The sequence below is a fragment of the Adiantum capillus-veneris genome, chromosome 25, assembly GCF_014529385.1.
Source record: "Adiantum capillus-veneris isolate H3 chromosome 25, ASM1452938v2, whole genome shotgun sequence".
Taxonomy (NCBI): domain Eukaryota; kingdom Viridiplantae; phylum Streptophyta; class Polypodiopsida; order Polypodiales; family Pteridaceae; genus Adiantum; species Adiantum capillus-veneris.
Window position 1 is genome coordinate 135,222,672 of NC_140955.1, and position 19,756 is coordinate 135,242,427.

The 19,756-nt window shown below is 46.8% G+C and overlaps 2 protein-coding genes across 5 annotated transcripts in view; one reads left to right on the plus strand and one right to left on the minus strand.

The window, feature by feature from the left end:
- Positions 1-19,756, plus strand: part of LOC147425696 (putative glycerol-3-phosphate transporter 5) — an 84,674-nt gene that overhangs the window by 29,249 nt on the left and 35,669 nt on the right. For 2 of the 4 annotated variants that reach the window (XM_086499558.1, XM_086499557.1), the window contains 2 exons: positions 3,555-4,106; positions 4,180-4,320. In XM_086499558.1, coding sequence (XP_086355684.1) covers positions 3,555-4,106; positions 4,180-4,199 — 572 coding nt within the window. In that variant the 3' untranslated portion in view covers positions 4,200-4,320. Of the gene's footprint in view, positions 1-3,554; positions 4,107-4,179; positions 4,321-19,756 lie in introns of those variants that run through there. The other 2 variants (XM_086499560.1, XM_086499559.1) reach the window with 2 other exon arrangements.
- LOC147425698 (uncharacterized) lies at positions 1,168-3,242 on the minus strand. Its single transcript, XM_086499561.1, has one exon. It carries the CDS (start codon positions 2,915-2,917, stop codon positions 2,063-2,065), a length of 855 nt encoding a protein of 284 aa, XP_086355687.1. The 5' UTR covers positions 2,918-3,242; the 3' UTR covers positions 1,168-2,062.

Below are 19,756 nucleotides of genomic sequence, written 5' to 3' on the forward strand. Positions count from 1 at the left end.
GTCTACAATCTCGTCAATGTATAGACCAAAGAGTGTAGGTGATAGGGGGCAACCTTGTTTCACACCAATGGTGCTCACAAGGGTGTCAGATAATCCACCCGGGCATCTCACTCTGCCTCATACAATGCATAGATCCCCCATGCCATCTCCTCTCCAATCCCAAGCGCAGCCAGACATCGGAAAAGTCTCTCTCTAGGTACTGTGTCAAATGCTTTGCGGAAGTCAACGAAGCAGCAATATAATCTCCTCTTCTTCACCCGTGTCTGGTCGATCAGACAATGAAGGGTGAAGATATGATCAATAGTAGAGAAAGCTCGGCGGAAGCCTGCCTGTCCTGGTGTCCTCATGCCCTCTCCCTCTGCTAGAGAACTGAGCTCCTCCTCTAAAACCGCGCCATATAGTTTGGCCAGTATAGGACCAATCATGATAGTGCGATATGTGCTAGGATCCATGGCATCCCCAGATTTGTGGATAGGCACGATGGTGTGCGCTGTCCACGACTCTGGGAATCCCTCTGAAAGCGCGCGGTTGAAGAGGTGGGCAATGAGTGGTGCCAATGCATCACAGCCATATATAAGATGCTCTGCCTGTAGGCCTGCCTGATCTCTAGCCCTCCCATGTTGTAGGTGGGATATGTGGTGAAGAAAGTAGATGATGTGGGTCGGGTAGCCGATGGCGTAGGTATGGGTGGCTGTCCTGGGATCTCGTATAAGCTCTCGGCATATCTGTGCCATGCCGCTGGGTCCTGAATAGGAGTGGATGGCCTGGGAGGTCTGATCCGACGCCATGCCTCAGCACTATTCTTGCTCATGAGTAAATGATAGATGTCCCAATACTGGTGCTCCTCCCACTCCCGTCTTTTATGACGGGTAAGTGTCTGCATCTTGCGCTGAGCCTGGCGATGTGTAATCTCCCCTCTGATCTCCAGTATATGTAGGTGTCTGTGTAGATCTCGACATTCGTCGTCGTACCACCTGTTTTGTGGCATAGTGCCAGTGCGTGGAGGGTGTGTGTGTATGCGATGTGGGAAACTTTGAGTGGCTGACTCGTGTTAGATGGATGTAATGTGTGTGGTGAGTGTGTCCAGAGGGGCTGTGGGGTCTAAGTGTATAAGGTGCTCATGCAGGTGATGTATATAAACAGGAGTGAGTTCATGAGTGAAAGAAATGGTAGTGTAAGTGTGAGGGGGGGAGGCGGGGGGGTCAGCAAGCTGTGTAGCAAAAAGGGAGAATGTGAGATAAGTATGATCCGCCCCTATCGGTGTGCGTGCAACGCTGAAGGAGTGTATAAGCTCTGCTGTCTGGGTAGAGCCCAACAAATAGTCTACTGTGCTCTCTCCGCCACTGTGTGGGAAGCAAGTGAATCCCCCAGAATCTGGCCACCTCGCCATCCCGTTATAAATAACGAGATGGTGCCTGCTGCCAAGCTCAAGAAGGTGTCTGCCATATCCAGTGTTGTCCTGTCCCCCATCTGCAGACACTCTACTCACCCCCATGTCCTCTGCATCAAGTGCCCTCATGATCTCCGGCTGCTCCGTATCATAGATCTCACACTATCGGCTTTGTGTCCTCCCGTTGAAGTCCCCCATGAGGAGGACTTCCCCGAGTGATGTGTAGTGAGAAATGTCCTCCGACAATCGAGAGTAGGGGTCCTGGATAGCATATCGTGATCCATGTGGTGAAAAGTAGCATATGGCAATGTATAGCCCTCTCTCGTGGGTGAGCTCTAGCCGTACCCACATATAGCATGCCTCCTCGTCTCTACTCATCACCTGTATCCGGTTGTGTAAGCTCTGTTTGAATAGTATGGCCACCCCTCCTGACCCCCGAGCTGTACTCTGTCTGGTGATGGTCCTGTAAGTCGACTCCCACTGGAATCCTGTGACTACAGGTAGTCCTCTCTCTGGGCTCTCATGTGTCTCCGTAAAACATACAAAGTCATGCTCACTGATGATCTCCTCTAGGCGCTCCGGATGTGTCCATATAGAACCATTGCAGTTCCAGACTGCCCCTTTGAGTGGTGTCTCCTGTGCTAGTGTATGTGTCTCATAGGTCCCGAATCCCTATGAGATTGGGCGGCCGTCGATGAAGATTCTACCATCTCGAAAGAAGGCCTTTTTACCTTCTTTCCGTGCCTGAAGGACCCTGGGCATGCATGATTTCCTGTGCTCGATGTGCATCCTAGTGAGGTCCTCGTCCATAAAGATATGGCCGCCCTGGAGGCCTCGTAAGAGCACCCTTTTGCGAAAAAAGGTGGTGCGGTCCTCATCTCCTCGTAACTGCATGATCAACGGGCGAGCTCGAGTGGTGTCACGGCCGGCTCGCCATGCCTTTGTAAAAGGCATAGTCTCTTTGTAGCCTAGTTGGCTACAAAGCTCTCGTGCATCCTCCTCTGCTGAAGGTCCCTCTTTAAGGCCAGTGATCCTAACATTGTGTTTCCTCATCTGGCGCAATCGCTCCTCCTCGAGAGTAAGCTGAACCCTCAAGTGCTCTCCCATGTGAACCTCCTCGCATACCTCCTTCTTGATATTCTTTTTAACTACTTCCACCCATCCCAATTGTTTGGCCTCCATTTCTGTCTGGATCTCTTCTTTGATGTCTGCTTTCCATTTATTTTTGATCTCTACTTCTATGTCTTCGAAGCTCGAGATTTCCCCCTCTTCCCTGGAGATCCGGAGGTGGTTGATGCTTTCTTGTATACGGTGTATCTCCGTGTTGGAGGTGTCACGGAGTTCTTCGAATGCTTTCTTCCAGGCCTCCTTTTCTTCTGTGAGGCCTCTGATGTTATCCTCCATCTGCTTCATCTTTTCCGTCATCCTCCTTACTTCGGCGTTCAGTGCCTTGTCCGCATCTTTCTTGGCCTGTGTGATAGCTCTGGCTATCATGTCCTCCACTTCTTTCCTGTCAAGAGGTGCCATGGTCGAGCTCGAGGAGGCGAGGCTGAGCGCACGGGAAGCCTAGTGTTTACAGCCCATCCCCTTGAATGTTGAGAGAGAGAGTGAGTACCTGCGTGTTGCCCTGTTGCAAATTTCTGTGCAAGGCTGCAGCTGGGTGTGTTGTTGCTGCGGGTAGGCACGTCAGTCGCTGCAGGTGCTGAAGGTGCTATGCTGCCGCTGACCTTGCTACCCCACAGGCCCAGCGCGCTGCTCTCCACTGCAGGTCGTCACCTGCCCAGCGTGCAGCTCATCCCCAACAACAGCAGCACGTCATCACCTCCACAGCACGCAACTCGTCACCTCAGCAGCAGTAGGTCGTCCTCTCCACAGGCCAGCTCGCGCTAAGAGAGAGAGAGAGAGAGAGAGAGAGAGAGAGAGAGAGAGAGAGAGAGAGAGAGAGAGAGAGAGAGAGAGAGAGAGAGAGATGGATGGAAGGTTTTAAAGGAGATTTTTACAGGACTAGACTTATTCTGTAAGGGTGGGGAGTATGAAAGGGATAGTTAAAGGTGTTCCCCCCCCCCCCCCCCCCCTTTTCGGCACGCGCCCAAAAAAAAAAAGTGCGTGAAAAAAAACTTGCTTATCTATACATGTTCTGAATGTGTTTTGTTTATTTTGACAGAAATAGATGGAAAGTACCTTTCGGACAAGATGGCAGGCTACCTTTCAACTATATTTGATATTGGGGGGGTTATTGGAGGAATTGCAGCAGGCTATCTGTCTGACAAGTATAATCTTAAGGCTATAATCGCCGTTATCTTTATGTATTGTGCAGTGCCATCCTTGTATTTGTTCCGCACCTATGGCGGAAGATCATTAGCTCATGCAGTGGGACTGATGATTGTCTCAGGAATTTTTGTGAATGGACCATATGCTCTCATAACTACGGCAGTCTCTGCGGATCTTGGTACTCACAATTCTCTTAATGGGAATGCAAGAGCATTAGCTACTGTGAGTGCCATCATTGATGGTACAGGCTCTGTGGGAGCAGCTATAGGGCCATTCATAACAGGTTACATTGCCACGACTAGCTGGACTGGTGTGTTCATTATGCTTTCTATATCATTGCTGATTGCTGGCCTGTTTCTTACCAAGTTAGTACTCCTGGAAATCAAGGAGAGGATTCACCTATACCAAGGTCTAACAAGGATAGAACAAGAACAAGAGTTGACGGGTAAACATTGCCTAAATATAGGAAGCAGGAGTGCCTACTTTATCATACATTAAACAATCAAATATCTATGCAGAAATCATTCCACAAAGCTAAAAACAAATGGGAGATTGTTGGACTGCAAGAAGAGCTAAAGCTCAATGGGTTTCTCAAATTATTGGAGCTATAAGATGTTCCTGTTCTGCTCGTGTCTGAAAAAATGTAGTTGTACCCCAAGGTGAATTGTTTTTCTAATATCTGACTTGACATGTAAGATTTCTGCAATATTGTATTGCTGCTGTACGAAGCAAAACAGTTTTCAATTGCATCTAAGCTCATGAGAAGAATAATAGTCAAAAATTTGCCTCCAATCACGGGGTGCAGTAAGGGCATTGACTTAGTCCCTCTAAAAGGACACGTGTTGTGTGTGTGTGTGTATGAGAGAGAGAGAGAGAGAGAGAGAGAGAGAGAGAGAGAGAGAGAGAGAGAGAGAGAGAGAGAGAGAGAGAGAGGGAAATGAAATGTTATATTTACGTCTTCAAAAGGCCAAAGTGACCTATGAGACTAGAAAGTTACAATGCGGTGTATCTGATACAAAGTCAGATTAACAAAATAAATTAAACTAGGAGAGAGAGTCTTCAAAAGGCCAAAATGACCTATGAGACCAAACTGATACAATTTTGGTAAATCTAACCCAATATCTGGGCAGAAAAATAAAAATAAAATGAAGTAAAGTGAAAGACTAAAATCATCATCATCAATGTTCGAGGATGCCCGACATCGGGTGTTGTCCGAGAAAGTATTGCATCGGTCGCTGTAGAGCCTCGTCAATGTCTGCCTCTGTAAATAGTCGTATTGGACGTCTCCCATGTGCTAGAATAGTCCTCATCCTTCGACAGAGCCTCCGTCGATGTCATGGTCGCCCTCATAGACGTGGGCGTCTAGCTCGCCCGAGCTCAATGGCTCTGTCAACTAATATACCTCTGGTATGGGTGGGCTTTGAAGTCTGCTGTGAAGCATGTTCGTCTGGCTGCCGAGTCTCTGCTCTAAAGAAGTCAGTGATCTCCTTTTGGAAATGTCTCCTCAAGAGACTCTCTGTGTGTCTGTGCAGCTCTAGCAAAAAACAACCCGAGGCATCTTTGATCCTGACATCTCATGACTCTAGCCAACGGTGCAAAGCCCTCTTTGAATAGACAGTGAAAGCGGCCTCGTATCTCATAGTATACCGGACAATGACAGATGTGATGTAACTCTATCTCTCGCTCTATATGACACAATTGGCATGTCCCGGCCTCTACTGGTACTCTCCTAAATCTGCCAATCTCAATCTCTAATTGATACGATGATGTGCGCATCTGACCAATAGCACATCGTACCCCATAGGATAAATGAGTGTCTATATAGGCGGGTCTGATCATGTATCCATCCTTCGTTAGTTGGAGAAGATGCTCTCTATAGAAAGACATTTTTGTGCCCAACTCCTGTGTCGGCTGTATCCATGTGCTCCTGTTATCAAGCTGAATCAAATCCTGACGTATGAGTCTACTGATCTCTGTCCGTGTGAGAGATAGGGAGGGTGCATCCAAGGAATACTGGAATGGAGGCAGTCTATCCATGCTGAAACCTTGATGTCATCTGCCCATACCAGCCTGCTATATCCCCCTGTAGCGCTAATTGTCGGGATGACTCAAGGGCTAGTCGAGCATATCTGTCTCTAGGGAGGTCCCATAAACTATGCATGAAGGATACCGATCTAGTAAGTGCCTCGACCAAGAGGGGTAGCTAGCTCGGCTCGAATAATCTCATGTAACACCGAGGCCTTAGCCCGAATCGTCCGAGAGATGAGACTAAAGGCCTCTCCATACATCTCCATCCATCAGTGCTACCATATCTACCATGTTGGTCCATCGAGGTCCCCAAATCTGAACTCCGTAAAGCATAGCTGAAGCCACTAGAGTGTCCAAAAGCCAAAGATTTGTTCAAGGTTCTTGAAATTGAAACTGCGAACACATATTCTCCAATCCTCCCATGGCTACATAAGCTCTCATCAATCTAGTCTCTGCTGCTTTTATCATTGAAAACACCGGTCCACTGAAGATTACCCCAAGATAGGTGTATGCATCTGTATACTCCACCGTCTTCTGGCCATATGTAAATGTTGGTGCTGACCTCCTGACCCACTTTGGTGTGGTGTTAAACACCATAACCTTGGTTTTCCCTAGGGTAACAGACAATCCACTAATGTGGGCAATGTGTACAAAGCATCTAAATGGCCCCACTATTGACCTGTATAGAGCCATGATTCCCCAAATCAACTCTGTGGGTACCCCCATCTCCTGCAGTCTGCACATCAGTCTAGCTTTGGGCACTGTATCGAAGGCTTTGAGGAAATCCACAAAGCAACAATAGAGCCGTCTCCCATGTGATCTTCCTTCCTCAATAATGGCTCTGAGTGAGAGAATATGATCAAGAGTAGAGAAACCTCTCCGGAAACCTGCCTGTCCTGCTGCCCGTACACCCTCTCTCTGCCCATCTACTCAACTGCTGCTCAAAGATGGATGCGTACAACCGTGAAAATGGGTGTCCAACCATGATAGTGCGGTAATTCCCAGGCTCCATAGGGTTCCTTGACTTGAAGATAGGTACGATAGTAGACAAACTCCCAAGTATCAGGTGGGCCCTCACACATGGCACATTTGAACATCACTGCTAGAAGCTCTGCAAGCAGATCTCCAACATGTATAAAATGCTCTGCTACTAGGCCATCGTGATCATATGCGCTCTCCTAGTCCTCATCCTGTCAATGGCCTTCTTTACCATCTCGGCGGTAAAGAAAGCACGTGTGTAGGCATGGCTCCGGCGGACCTGGAAGAGGTGGCTGCCCCAAGATTGTGTAGAGAGATGATGCATACTGACCCCATACCTCCGTAGAAGTGATGACTGGTGGGGGAGATTGCTCATGGAAGAGTCGTCATACCTCGCCTGAATCGTGGCTTAAAAACAACTCGTATAAATCTTGCTCTAGCGGAGTTAGAAACGCCCTTCTTCTGTTGCACAAAACACCGAGAAGCAATCCGTGACTGCCTGTGAGTGATGACTCCTAGAAGTACCTCCCTCTAAGGTCGGGTTCTGGTTTCTCTACACTTCTCATCATTGTAGCTATTTTGGGGTATGCTCTTCGAACGTCATTGTTGCAAGCGCGCGCGCGCACACACAGAGAGAGAGAGAGAGAGAGAGAGAGAGAGAGAGAGAGAGAGAGAGAGAGAGAGAGAGAGAGAGAGAGAGAGAGAGAGAGAGAGAGAGATGGTCATACTTGGCATACAGGGTATCGTTTTCTCTTTACGGATGCCCCCTTGTCCACCACCACCCTCTCACCCTTCATCCGATCGCTTCTTCAGATTTGGGTTTCCATGCGACGGGCTATCATAGGCTCACCTCCCTCATGTCGTGAGGAGATTGAGCGCCAGCCTCTTATTTGGAATGCTGCAGTTCTTGATTCTTCGGTTAATCCACGCCGTCAGCTTGGATAGAGGACTCACATTGATTGGGTTGCTTGGGACACTGGCCCTGCTGCCTCTATGCGGTTGTTTCATGAGACACGTATGCTGGATGCAGATTTTGTGGCAGAACATTATGACATTGGTCGCGGGGTGACAGACAGACTGCTTGAGATTGATTCCGCCGTTCCTTCACAGTGGGATGCAGTCATGCGAGGCACGGTTCAGATGCCTCCCCATTGTGGCTGGGAAGGCCTCTTTGCTCAGAGCACTCTCTTATTAGTTCGTTTAGACACCATGCTGTTCACAGTTGATACTGACTACTCTCAGGGGATTCATGCTAGATTGACATATGATGCCACCTCTCCACACCTTGACTCCCCCGGCGCTCGATGGGAGGCCATACGAGTAGTTGGCTCCCGCGGGAAGCGTCGTGTTGACCCCCGTTTCGCTTTCGTTGATGCTGCACTTTGGAGGCTTTGGGTGTGGGAGGGTCGTGCCCTATCTCAGCTTTATTGGGACCCAGGAGAGTGGCATTGGCCTCACTCTGACCCCACCGGTGCACCTGTATCATTCTTTGAGTACACTGTCAGGATTGGAAGGTTAGCATTGATGAGACAACAACCAGAGCAGCCCACTCGTATGCGTTTCTGGTTACATTCAGGTCTCTCCCATGCCTATCTACAGCAGTTTGGGTCCACCATCTGGGATTTACATGCGGCTCGTTGTATTTCTTTTTTCATGTGGATGATTGCACATGCAGGACTTCCAGTTGGGACTTGGCTAGCTACTATGGGTCATGATCCGTTACGTACTCGCTGTCCTTTGCGACTACTTGAGTCACCTGCACACTGTCTTTGGTCATGCTCAACTTCCCATGTAGTGTGGCTTGCAGTTTGCTTTTTACTTAGCAGAGCGGGTGTTCAGCATGGATTTCTCACTTGGGGATCTGTCTCATGGTTGATGCCGATGCCCGGCCCGCATCTTTTCTACAAGGGCTCAGACACAGATCCAGCCTTTATGCTTACCTCGACTGGTTATCGGCGAGGGACTTTGGCTATGCTACCATAGATTACTTGGCAGGGGAATTCTCAGACACGTGATGAAGTTTTTTCAGTCATCACTAGTATTACACTATGGAATGTTTGGAGAGCTCGTCGTCTTCACATTCTAATTGCGGCTCCACAGCTCCTTTAGGATACCCTCACTGCCATTTGGCTGGACATCGTTCACACCTTGATTTGGCAGTGGGATTCTTCCTCAGGTACATCTCGAGCAGCCGAGGCTCGCCGATTTTTCTTCCTTCGGCGTTGGGCCCGATCCCCACTCTTCTTCACACTTACATGTGGCCAGATTACGTGACATTATGCCCCTCCTCGGTGGTTTCTCCTCCACTCATCACACCGACCACCATGAGATTGTTCTAGTCGAGTTGTCACTATAGTGGCTCTCATCCTTACATTCAGCTTGTACACCCCACGTGATAGGCTATTTTGGCATCCGTTGGGGATTATATTGTACTCAGTAATATACAGCCTTGACTTTTTGTAACCGGCCTGTTCAATCCAAAAAGGGCGGTAGACTTTACTTTAAACCTTGATTTAGCTTTCACCCATTATTAGTCGTCTATTTTACCTGTACTTTCAAGACACAACAAAGGGGAGAGGGATACAGGCTGCTAGATTGCACCTGTATGAGTAGACGGACACCAGATTGGCCCCTAACTTAGGCGCCCCTTTCGGTATTTCTTTATTGTTCAAAAGAGGGAATAAACGCTGTGGTTCCCTACAAGCTGCCCCGCACAAACTCGGCTGAATTTCCACTGTTCCAGCCTGATTTCGGCAGCATAACTGTACTAGAACCCTTCACGGTCAGTATTCCCATGCATTGAATGACTTTCCCGACGCATACGGGCACTTTGCAAAACCTGGCGAGAATCTGCAGCACGCTGAATTCTCTGTTTTCAGCCCTGAAAATGCGCCAGATCGCCTGTACAGCGGTCCCCTTGCGTCCCCGAACCTCCTGGGGGTATTAGGGTCCGTTTAGGGCCAAAACCCTAAACCTGCAAAAATACACAGCAGGCTGTAATTCACTGTTTCGGGCTCCGTTCTGCGTGCCGGTCGCATCCCTAGCAAGTCCTCGAGCTCCCACACCTGTAGGGCTACTTGCCCTTTGAATCGGACGAGATTTCTGGCGTGAAACCTCTCCGAATTCACCTGTACCTGCGGGGGGATTAGCCGCTAGCTAATCCAGTACCTGTGCAAGAGGCTCTTGCCTCGGCAATCGCGCATGAACCCACACAACTGTACATTGGTCAAATGAAAAGCCCACTAGAGGGGCATAACATACTGCCAAAGGGGAGAGAGAGGGCAGTGCGTAGCGTGCAGGGCATCACTCCTGGCACCGCACTGTGCATAAGAGGGAAAGCAAGCACTCCATAGCTCTTAACCTGTGACAGAGACTTGCAAAATGAGCCTCCCAGCTATAAATCACGTTTTTGCCTTCTCTATAAGTAGTAAACTGGCCTCAGAGTGCCAAGTGTCACTCATTTGTGCATTTTCCCGCTTTAGACCCTCGGGTCTAAAAATATCTCACCTGCAGCCTCTGTTGACTTGGCCACAGAGTAACAAAATAATCCCCATGTCAAACTGCACGTAATGACGCGAAGACATTTTCAGGTCCCAAAATAGCAGTTCCCTAAATTTTAGGAGATGCTGCCATTGTATCTTTCTAGGTCATCCGACCCTCTTTGTACACTGCGGCCACATCCAGAACTGAAATGTAGCCTCTGTAGCAAAGGATTCCACTTTGGCTAGTCAATGACCCCACTTGGCTAACCATAGTCCTTGTCCAACCTTAGTGCTCTCTTGCCCTCAGGCCTGGACTCCCTCTGGACAGTTCCACACTAGCTATGCAATGCAGGGCAGTTAGATTTCCCGAGGGGTGTTTCCAAAAAGTGAAAGTAAATAGATAATAAGAAAGAAATCAACAAAAAGGATAGATAGTAGTCACACGCTGGTGACATACCCCCCTCCTGAAATCTCAAACGTCCTCGTTTGCATCTATGTCGTACATGCTTACTGTCAACACTGATGTATTCAACACCTGTCGACACATATACGACACATACATGCTCATTGTCAACCCTGGTGTATTCAACACCTCGTCGACTCATGTATTGCCTGCGTGTGAACCCTGTCCCAATGACATAGTGGTAGCTTCGCACTCTGCCATTGCTTTGAGTCACGAACTTTCCAATGACAAAATGGTAGCCGCACATTTTGCCACTGTCTTATAGTACACGTTGGATCCCGTAACACTTGCGAGCATACCCAAACCGACAGTTTAAGAATGCAGTTACACATGTACTCTTTAATAGAAGCAATCACTGTATCCTTGACAGACTGACAAGAAATACTCACTTCTATAGCACTAACCAAACTTTTGGACATTCCATAAGAGCAATTGCCAAACTGACAATCTGTACAGCTCTAACATTCATGTAACAGGTATTTGATTTGAGCTCACTTTAAATACCATGTACATCATTTGTTTCAAAAGCCATTGTCACACTGACAATCCATTTAGCTTTGAAACTCAAGGGGTCAAGGTAGGTTGCAAATCGAAGGCTTCCAGGTAAAGTGATAACACAGTTGGTGACTCTGCAAGTTCACCTTCTTCCATCCACTTAGCATCCATTGGTGGATAGTTTCTGAACTTTACCAAGTAACGCCTAGCAACCTTGCCTTTCACTTTCCTTTCTTTGTGTGCCAAAATCTGTTCAGGGACCAAGATCTCGTCAAGTTCCTCGACTTCCGGCTGATCTTCAGCTGGAATAGCTTCTGGCACATCACCCACATAGGGTCTGAGAAGACTCACATGAAACGCATTGTGAATCTTCCAACTGTCAGGCAATTTCAGCCTATATGCAACATCACTGATTATGTCGCACACTTGAAAAGGCCCATAGTAACGCATGCTGAGGTTTGGAAACACTCTTTCCTTGCCCTTCATCTTCTTTAACCTTGCCTTTTCAAAGCGTAAAAGCACCCAATCACCAAGTGAATATACCACTTCACGACGGTGACGATCAGCTGCTTTCTTTTGTTTTGCCTGAGTCCTTTCTAAGGCCACTTTGACCTTCTTGTACATTTCATCCATGTCCTGAACATACTTATCTGCTTCAAATATCTTGTCCTTTGTATGCAGTATGGGAGGAACTTTCTTGCCACCTTCAACTATCTCAAAGGGTGCCTTGCCAGTTGATGAATGCACTGTATTATTGTATGCATACTCCACCAATGGCAAATACTGCTCCCACTTTCCTTTATGCTCTGACACATAACACTTCAGCAGATCTAGGACAGTAGAATTTGCCTCTTCTGACTGCCCATCTGTTTGAGGATGAAATGACGAAGAGAATTTGAGCGTGGTGCCCATATTCTCAAACAAGCCTTTCCAGAACAAACTAGTCATGCGTGGATCACGGTCGCTAATAATCGACTGTGGCATGCCATGATACTTGAAAATATTGCTCATAAACAAGCGTGCCATCTGATCTGGCTTTATCTTCTTCCTGACAGGAATAAAATGAGCCTGTTTGCTGAATCTGCAAATAATGGTCCAAATACCATCATTTCCTGTCTGCGTTCTCGGAAGATCAAAGATAAAATCCATAGCAATACTTTCCCATGGTTTATCTGGAATAGGTAGTGGTTGCAATAACCCTGGTGCCTTTTGCCTGTCAAACTTGACCTTTTGGCATATTAGGCATTCTCGCACAAAGGCATCCACATCCCTTCTCAATGTAGGCCAATAGAAGAATGTCTCAACCGCTTTAACTGTAGCATCGATACCACGATGCCCTGCATACGGTGGGACATGACTCTCTTCCATAACTTTGCGTCGCAATGGCTTTGTGACACACAATCTGCCATGCATCATCATGAACCCATCTTTGAGAAGATAGTGTTCATGACGTTGTCCATCCATTAGCTGCTCGAAGACCCTTGCAAAATCTTCATCATTTGCATACTGTTCTCTCATATCATCAAGTTCATGATGATAAGGAATCGACACAGCTGAAATTTGTGGCTTCCTTGACAAGGCATCAGCCACAACGTTCTTCTTGCCTTCCACATGCACAATCTGAAAATGGAACATGGACAAGATATTTGCCCATCGCATATGCTTTTCAGATAACTTTGTCTGTGTCAAGAAGTATCGCAAGGTCTGATGGTCCGTTTGGACAACGAAATCTGCACCTAGCAGGTAGTGTTTCCAACTTAAGAGCGCATGAATCACAGCCAGTAATTCTTTCTCATAGACCTGCATGGTCATCTCTGGCCCTTGCAAAATTCTGCTCTCATAGGCTACTACCCTGCCATCTTGCATTAGCACAGCACCAATGCTACTACCGCAGGCATCACACTGGACCACAAATGACTTCCTAAGATCTGGCAACACAATGACTGGATCCGAAGTCATCTTTTCCTTTAAGAGATTAAAAGCTGAAATCTCTTTTTGTGTCCATCTAAAGGTGACTGCCTTCTTTTGAAGAGCATGTAAAGGTGAAGCAATCTCAGCGAAATTTCGGATAAACCTTCTGTAATAGGAGCATAGTCCCAAGAAGCTTCGGACATCATGCACCGTCTTCAAATTTGGCCATGACTTGATCGCTTCGACTTTTGCAGGATCCATTCTGACACCGTCCTTTGAGACAATGTGTCCCAGAAAGTGAATCTCTTCCAGAAAAAACTCACTTTTCTTTGCATTGATGAGCAACCTATGACTGCGTAGCTCTTTGAACACAATGGCCAAGTGATGCCTATGCTCCTCTTCATTCTTTGAGTAGACTATCATGTCATCAAAGAACGTACCAACAAACTGCTGGTGTGGACGGAAAATTCTGTCCATCATCCTATTAAACGTAGCAGGAGCATTTGTGAGACCAAAGGGCATCACTAAAAATTCGTAAAGGCCAAACGTTGTTCTAAAAGCAGTCTTGTGCACATCCTCTGATCTAATGCGGATCTGATGGTACCCACTCTTTAGATCTATCCTGCTAAACATAGCTGCTCCTTCTAATTTGTCCATAATATCATCAATTCTAGGTATAGGAAACCTATTCTTGATGGTATTCTTGTTCAGTGCACGGTAGTCGATGCACATACGCCATGAGCCATCCTTTTTCTGCACCAACAACACTGGAGAACAGAATGGAGATGAACTGGGCTGAATCAGCCCCTTTTCTAACAGCTCCTGTACTTGGCCCATTATCTCTTTCTGCTGAGCCGCACTAACCCTGTACGGAGGCTTGTTGGGTGGGCTACTGCCTGGCACCAAATCTATCGCATGGTCCTCGGGTCTCTCTGGCGGTAATTGAGACGGTAATGAATCGGAAAAACAGTCACTATACTGTTGTAAAAACATTGACCTTTCTTTATCTAGCACAGATAAATTTGATTCATCACAATCTGACACTTCACGTGCAAAAACCAAGTACGCAGAAAGATGCTTTTTCATTACAGAAGTAATAGCAGAAGCTGATACAGTAGGAATAGACTCCCCTTTAAGCTTTACATCCAGAATGTGAGTCTTTCCCTTGCTCTGTACAGTGATCTTTTTGTTGTAGGCATCCATGATTCCCTGTACACGAAATAACCAAGGAATACCTAACAACACATCACATCCGTCCAGTGGCATGATGTAAAATTCTTCAGCATCTACATAGGACTGGATATGTAGACGCAACTTTCCAATGATGGGTGTCACAGCCTCTGTATGGCCAGGACATGCCAAACCTGCCTCTGCTGTATACCCCATCTCTTCAGGTCTGATTCCCAACTTTGAAGCCAATTCTGGGGAAATAAAGTTGGCTTTGGCACCTGGATCAAAGAAGATAAGCACTGTTTGATCCCTAACCTTTCCCCATGCTCTGCAAAGCTCACTTGCATCTGAATTTGGCTTGTCGCCCACCATATCTGGCACTAGACCAGCCATGGGCTTCTTTCCTTTCTTGTCTTCCTTGTCTTCAGAATCAGCTGGCCTTTTCTTTGTAGGACAGTTGTAAGCAATGTGGCCAGGCTGCTCACATATAAAGCATTTGTTCTCTGTCCTCAGGACCTTCTTTTGCTCTTCTGACTTGCGAGGAAAACGTCTTTTCCATTTCTTTGCTGGTCCTTTTTCTGATTCAGCCGTAGCTTTGTCTTTCCCTGCGTTGGCTGACTCCTGAGTCCCTTTAGGAGCCTCATTGGGAACGTGCTTCTTGGCTGAATTTTTCTTGCCTGATCCTGCCTTGACGCCAGTGTTAAATTCACAATCTTCTCCCTTGAGCAAACCATTGCCAGTGTTTGCTACCTCGATGAGCTGCGTCAAAGTAGTGACTTTGGTCTTTGTGCAGTATTTTCTCAATCCTTTGGGTAGGCCACAACAGTATTTTTCAATCTGTTCTGTCAATGGCACAAACCTATAGGAAGTTACTGGAAGTAGAGCTTTCCAAAACTTCCGATTGTAATCATCCAGATTTCTGCAAGTGGCAGCATTAAGCTGGTGCCATTCTGTCATGACATCTGCTTCGAAATCATCAGATAACCATGCTGCTGCAAAAATCTGCTTGAAGTAAATCCATGTGGACGGAGCTTGCCCTTGAAGCAATAAAGTTGTCCACCATTGTCCCGCATTCCCTGTCAAGAAAGTGGCTGCCTTGCGGACCTTTGAAGCCTCTGTAAAGTTTCCCCCTGCATAGGCCTTATCAAACTGCTGGAGGAATGAAAGAGCCTTCTTCCTGTCATCAAACCCTGTAAAGGTCGTGAATGACACACCTTTGCCACCTTCTTTGTACGGAGTTGGCCTCTCCAGCGGCGTTAAATTGTCATATGGAAGTGACTGAAACATGGGAACACTATTAGGGTTCATCTGTGTTCCTTGGCCGCTATTAACTTGACCTGGAAATGCCATATTTGGCTGCTGATTTGTAATTCCAGCCATACCAAAATTTGCTTGTGGCATCCCAAATTGTCCCTGAGTGCTTTGAAACCCTGGTTGCATACCCATGACACTGTACATGGGGTTAGGCATCATCGTTTGAGCACCCGCAAACACTGTTCCTGGCGTATAAAACTGATTTCCAGGTGCATGACCAGCCATGCTTTGGAATACGGATCCACCTCCAAAATAGCCAGGGTGTACTGAAGGTGGTGGGAAGACCTGTTGCATAGCCTGTAAGTTGCTTCCCTGCCCATTAGAACCAGCTATAGGCTGTTGAAAGGTGGCGGGCTGAATTGGTACAGCTTGAAAAACTGGCATCTCAGCCACCTGTTCTTGCACCTTAGGCATACGTTGTGGAGACTGCATGTTCTCCGTCAAGTGTACAGGTGTTTCCATTGACTGTGCGGTATGAATCACCTGTGTTCGAGCCTTAACAGGCTTTTGAATATGATCCAGTGACCCAACTTGCTGAGACGGAACAGGAGGTTGCAGAAAGGCTAAAAACCTCGGATTCTGCATTACTTGTGTGAACATAGCCACAACAGTAACCAACTGGGTCCTGAATATATCATCATCAGTCTGTGGTGGTCTTGAGGACTCACCCACTTCATGTGTCTGTTGACCCTGTGAAGAGGAAACCTCTTCAGTCACATCATCTGGTCTGTCAGCCATAATTACAATTCCCTGTGTCTGGTCTATGATCCCCTGTGTCTTCAAGCCCAAAACTGCCCAAGGCTCACTTCTATGGAAAAAAGTGATTTAATCCCGTCGATGGAACCATGAAACCGGCCTGTTCAATCCAAAAAGGGCGGTAGACTTTACTTTAAACCTTGATTTAGCTTTCACCCATTATTAGTCGTCTATTTTACCTGTACTTTCAAGACACAACAAAGGGGAGAGGGATACAGGCTGCTAGATTGCACCTGTATGAGTAGACGGACACCAGATTGGCCCCTAACTTAGGCGCCCCTTTCGGTATTTCTTTATTGTTCAAAAGAGGGAATAAACGCTGTGGTTCCCTACAAGCTGCCCCGCACAAACTCGGCTGAATTTCCACTGTTCCAGCCTGATTTCGGCAGCATAACTGTACTAGAACCCTTCACGGTCAGTATTCCCATGCATTGAATGACTTTCCCGACGCATACGGGCACTTTGCAAAACCTGGCGAGAATCTGCAGCACGCTGAATTCTCTGTTTTCAGCCCTGAAAATGCGCCAGATTGCCTGTACAGCGGTCCCCTTGCGTCCCCGAACCTCCTGGGGGTATTAGGGTCCGTTTAGGGCCAAAACCCTAAACCTGCAAAAATACACAGCAGGCTGTAATTCACTGTTTCGGGCTCCGTTCTGCGTGCCGGTCGCATCCCTAGCAAGTCCTCGAGCTCCCACACCTGTAGGGCTACTTGCCCTTTGAATCGGACGAGATTTCTGGCGTGAAACCTCTCCGAATTCACCTGTACCTGCGGGGGGATTAGCCGCTAGCTAATCCAGTACCTGTGCAAGAGGCTCTTGCCTCGGCAATCGCGCATGAACCCACACAACTGTACATTGGTCAAATGAAAAGCCCACTAGAGGGGCATAACATACTGCCAAAGGGGAGAGAGAGGGCAGTGCGTAGCGTGCAGGGCATCACTCCTGGCACCGCACTGTGCATAAGAGGGAAAGCAAGCACTCCATAGCTCTTAACCTGTGACAGAGACTTGCAAAATGAGCCTCCCAGCTATAAATCACGTTTTTGCCTTCTCTATAAGTAGTAAACTGGCCTCAGAGTGCCAAGTGTCACTCATTTGTGCATTTTCCCGCTTTAGACCCTCGGGTCTAAAAATATCTCACCTGCAGCCTCTGTTGACTTGGCCACAGAGTAACAAAATAATCCCCATGTCAAACTGCACGTAATGACGCGAAGACATTTTCAGGTCCCAAAATAGCAGTTCCCTAAATTTTAGGAGATGCTGCCATTGTATCTTTCTAGGTCATCCGACCCTCTTTGTACACTGCGGCCACATCCAGAACTGAAATGTAGCCTCTGTAGCAAAGGATTCCACTTTGGCTAGTCAATGACCCCACTTGGCTAACCATAGTCCTTGTCCAACCTTAGTGCTCTCTTGCCCTCAGGCCTGGACTCCCTCTGGACAGTTCCACACTAGCTATGCAATGCAGGGCAGTTAGATTTCCCGAGGGGTGTTTCCAAAAAGTGAAAGTAAATAGATAATAAGAAAGAAATCAACAAAAAGGATAGATAGTAGTCACACGCTGGTGACACTTTTTCCAAAAAAAAAGAGAGAGAGAGAGAGAGAGAGAGAGAGAGAGAGAGAGAGAGAGAGAGAGAGAGAGAGAGAGAGAGAGATAGATGAAATGAAATATTATATCAATGTCTTCAAAAGGCCAAAATGACCTATGAGACCAATCTCTTACAAAAGAGTGAATCTGATACCATGGCTGGGTACAAAAAGACTAGAACAAAATACTACTACTTCCTCATCTACACTTTGAATGTCGAAAGAGTATGGCTCGAATCCTCTGCTGTAGTCTCCGTCAATGCTGTGTAGCCCCTCTCCTCAATTGTGGCCGTTTGGATCTCCGTAGCTCCAAAGCTCGGTCGATGAGAGTGCCGGTGGTGGTCGAAAGAGTGTGGGCCGAGCTCTGCAGTGATGGCTGCTCCTCTGGTTGTTCCATATCTAGTGAAAAGAAATCTGTAATCCGTCTCTGGGACTATCACTCTCTAGCTCTCCCCAATACAATGTCTCTATATGTGTGTATCTTAAGTAGATATAGCCTAAGACATCTCTGATCCTCATAACTCATGACCCTCGAGAAAGGACCGAAACCCTCTCTAAATAAGCAGTGGAAACGGCCCCGAATCTCATTGTACACTGTGCAATGACATATGTAATGTAGCTCTGTCTCTGGCTCTAGCTGGCATAAGCGGCATATCTTGCTGTCTGCTGGTATCCCTCTCAATCTACCTATCTCAATCTCCAGCTGATGTGAGGAAGCAGCTTGTCCATGGTGAAGCGATGCATCTGAAACCATATTGTCATCTGTGCATACCAGCATGAAGTGTCCCCCTGAAGAGCTAATTGTCTGAAAGACTCAAGGGCCAGTCTAGCATATTTCGAGAGAGAGAGAGAGAGAGAGAGAGAGAGAGAGAGAGAGAGAGAGAGAGAGAGAGAGAGAGAGAGAGAGAAGAAGCAGCAGAAGAGAGTTTTAACGTCGTAGGAAACTATCTCAAGAGACCTTAAAGATCTAGCCTAAGAGAGAGAGAGAGAGAGAGAGAGAGAGAGAGAGAGAGAGAGAGAGAGAGAGAGAGAGAGAGAGAGAGAGAGAGAGAGAGAGAGAGAAATCAAAACGAAATGAAATGTTATATTAACTTCTTCAAAAGGCCATATTGACCTTTGAGACCAAAAATTTACAACGCGGTGAATCTGATACAATGTCTAAGTACCAAAAAGTAGCAGAAAATAAATCCTAAACTGCTAGATGTGAGCTAAGCAGCTAGCTGGAATTGTGTAGGATACGAGTAGGGAGGTGAGAGTAGTGAAAGAGGGCTAATACAACACAATGTGGGGGTTTCCTCAAAAAGAGCTAAATCACAGGAGATCCATCATCAGTCATTGGTGGATCTCATCAATCTCCTCCATGGTCAGTAGTCTGACCGGGTGTCGTGCATGTCGGGCCAAAGTGATCCGAATCCTTTGATGCAGTCTCTAATACCGTGTCTGGGTACAATTAAAGAGGGATACTAAAGTGAAAGTAGAGGTGCTAGTGATTGAAAATGTGTATGGTATGTGTGATCATTCAACAGTGTGTGCCCGATACAAGAGGGTAATATCATGGGCGATGAGTCCATCCTCATATGCACTTTGGATGTCGAGCTAGTATGGCTTGAATCCTCTGCTGTAATCTTCGTCGATGCTGTGAAGCTCCTCTCCTCAATTGTAGTCATTTCTCTCTCTCTCTCTCTCTCTCTCTCTCTCTCTCTCTCTCTCCTCTCTCTCTCTCTCTCTCTCTCTCTCTCTCTCTCTCTATATATATATATATATATATATATATATATAAGAGAAGTGAAATGAAATGTTATATAAAACGTCTTCAAAAGGTCAAAATGACCTATGGGACAAAACGGATATAATCCTTGTGGATCTAATCCAATGTTTCGGTACAAAAATAAATGAAGTAAAGTGAAAGAAAA

What these genes read in the sequence shown, in the direction of transcription:
- LOC147425698 (XM_086499561.1), bottom strand. Translation starts at nt 2,917, where the DNA reads ATGGCACCTCTTGACAGGAAAGAAGTGGAGGACATGATAGCCAGAGCT.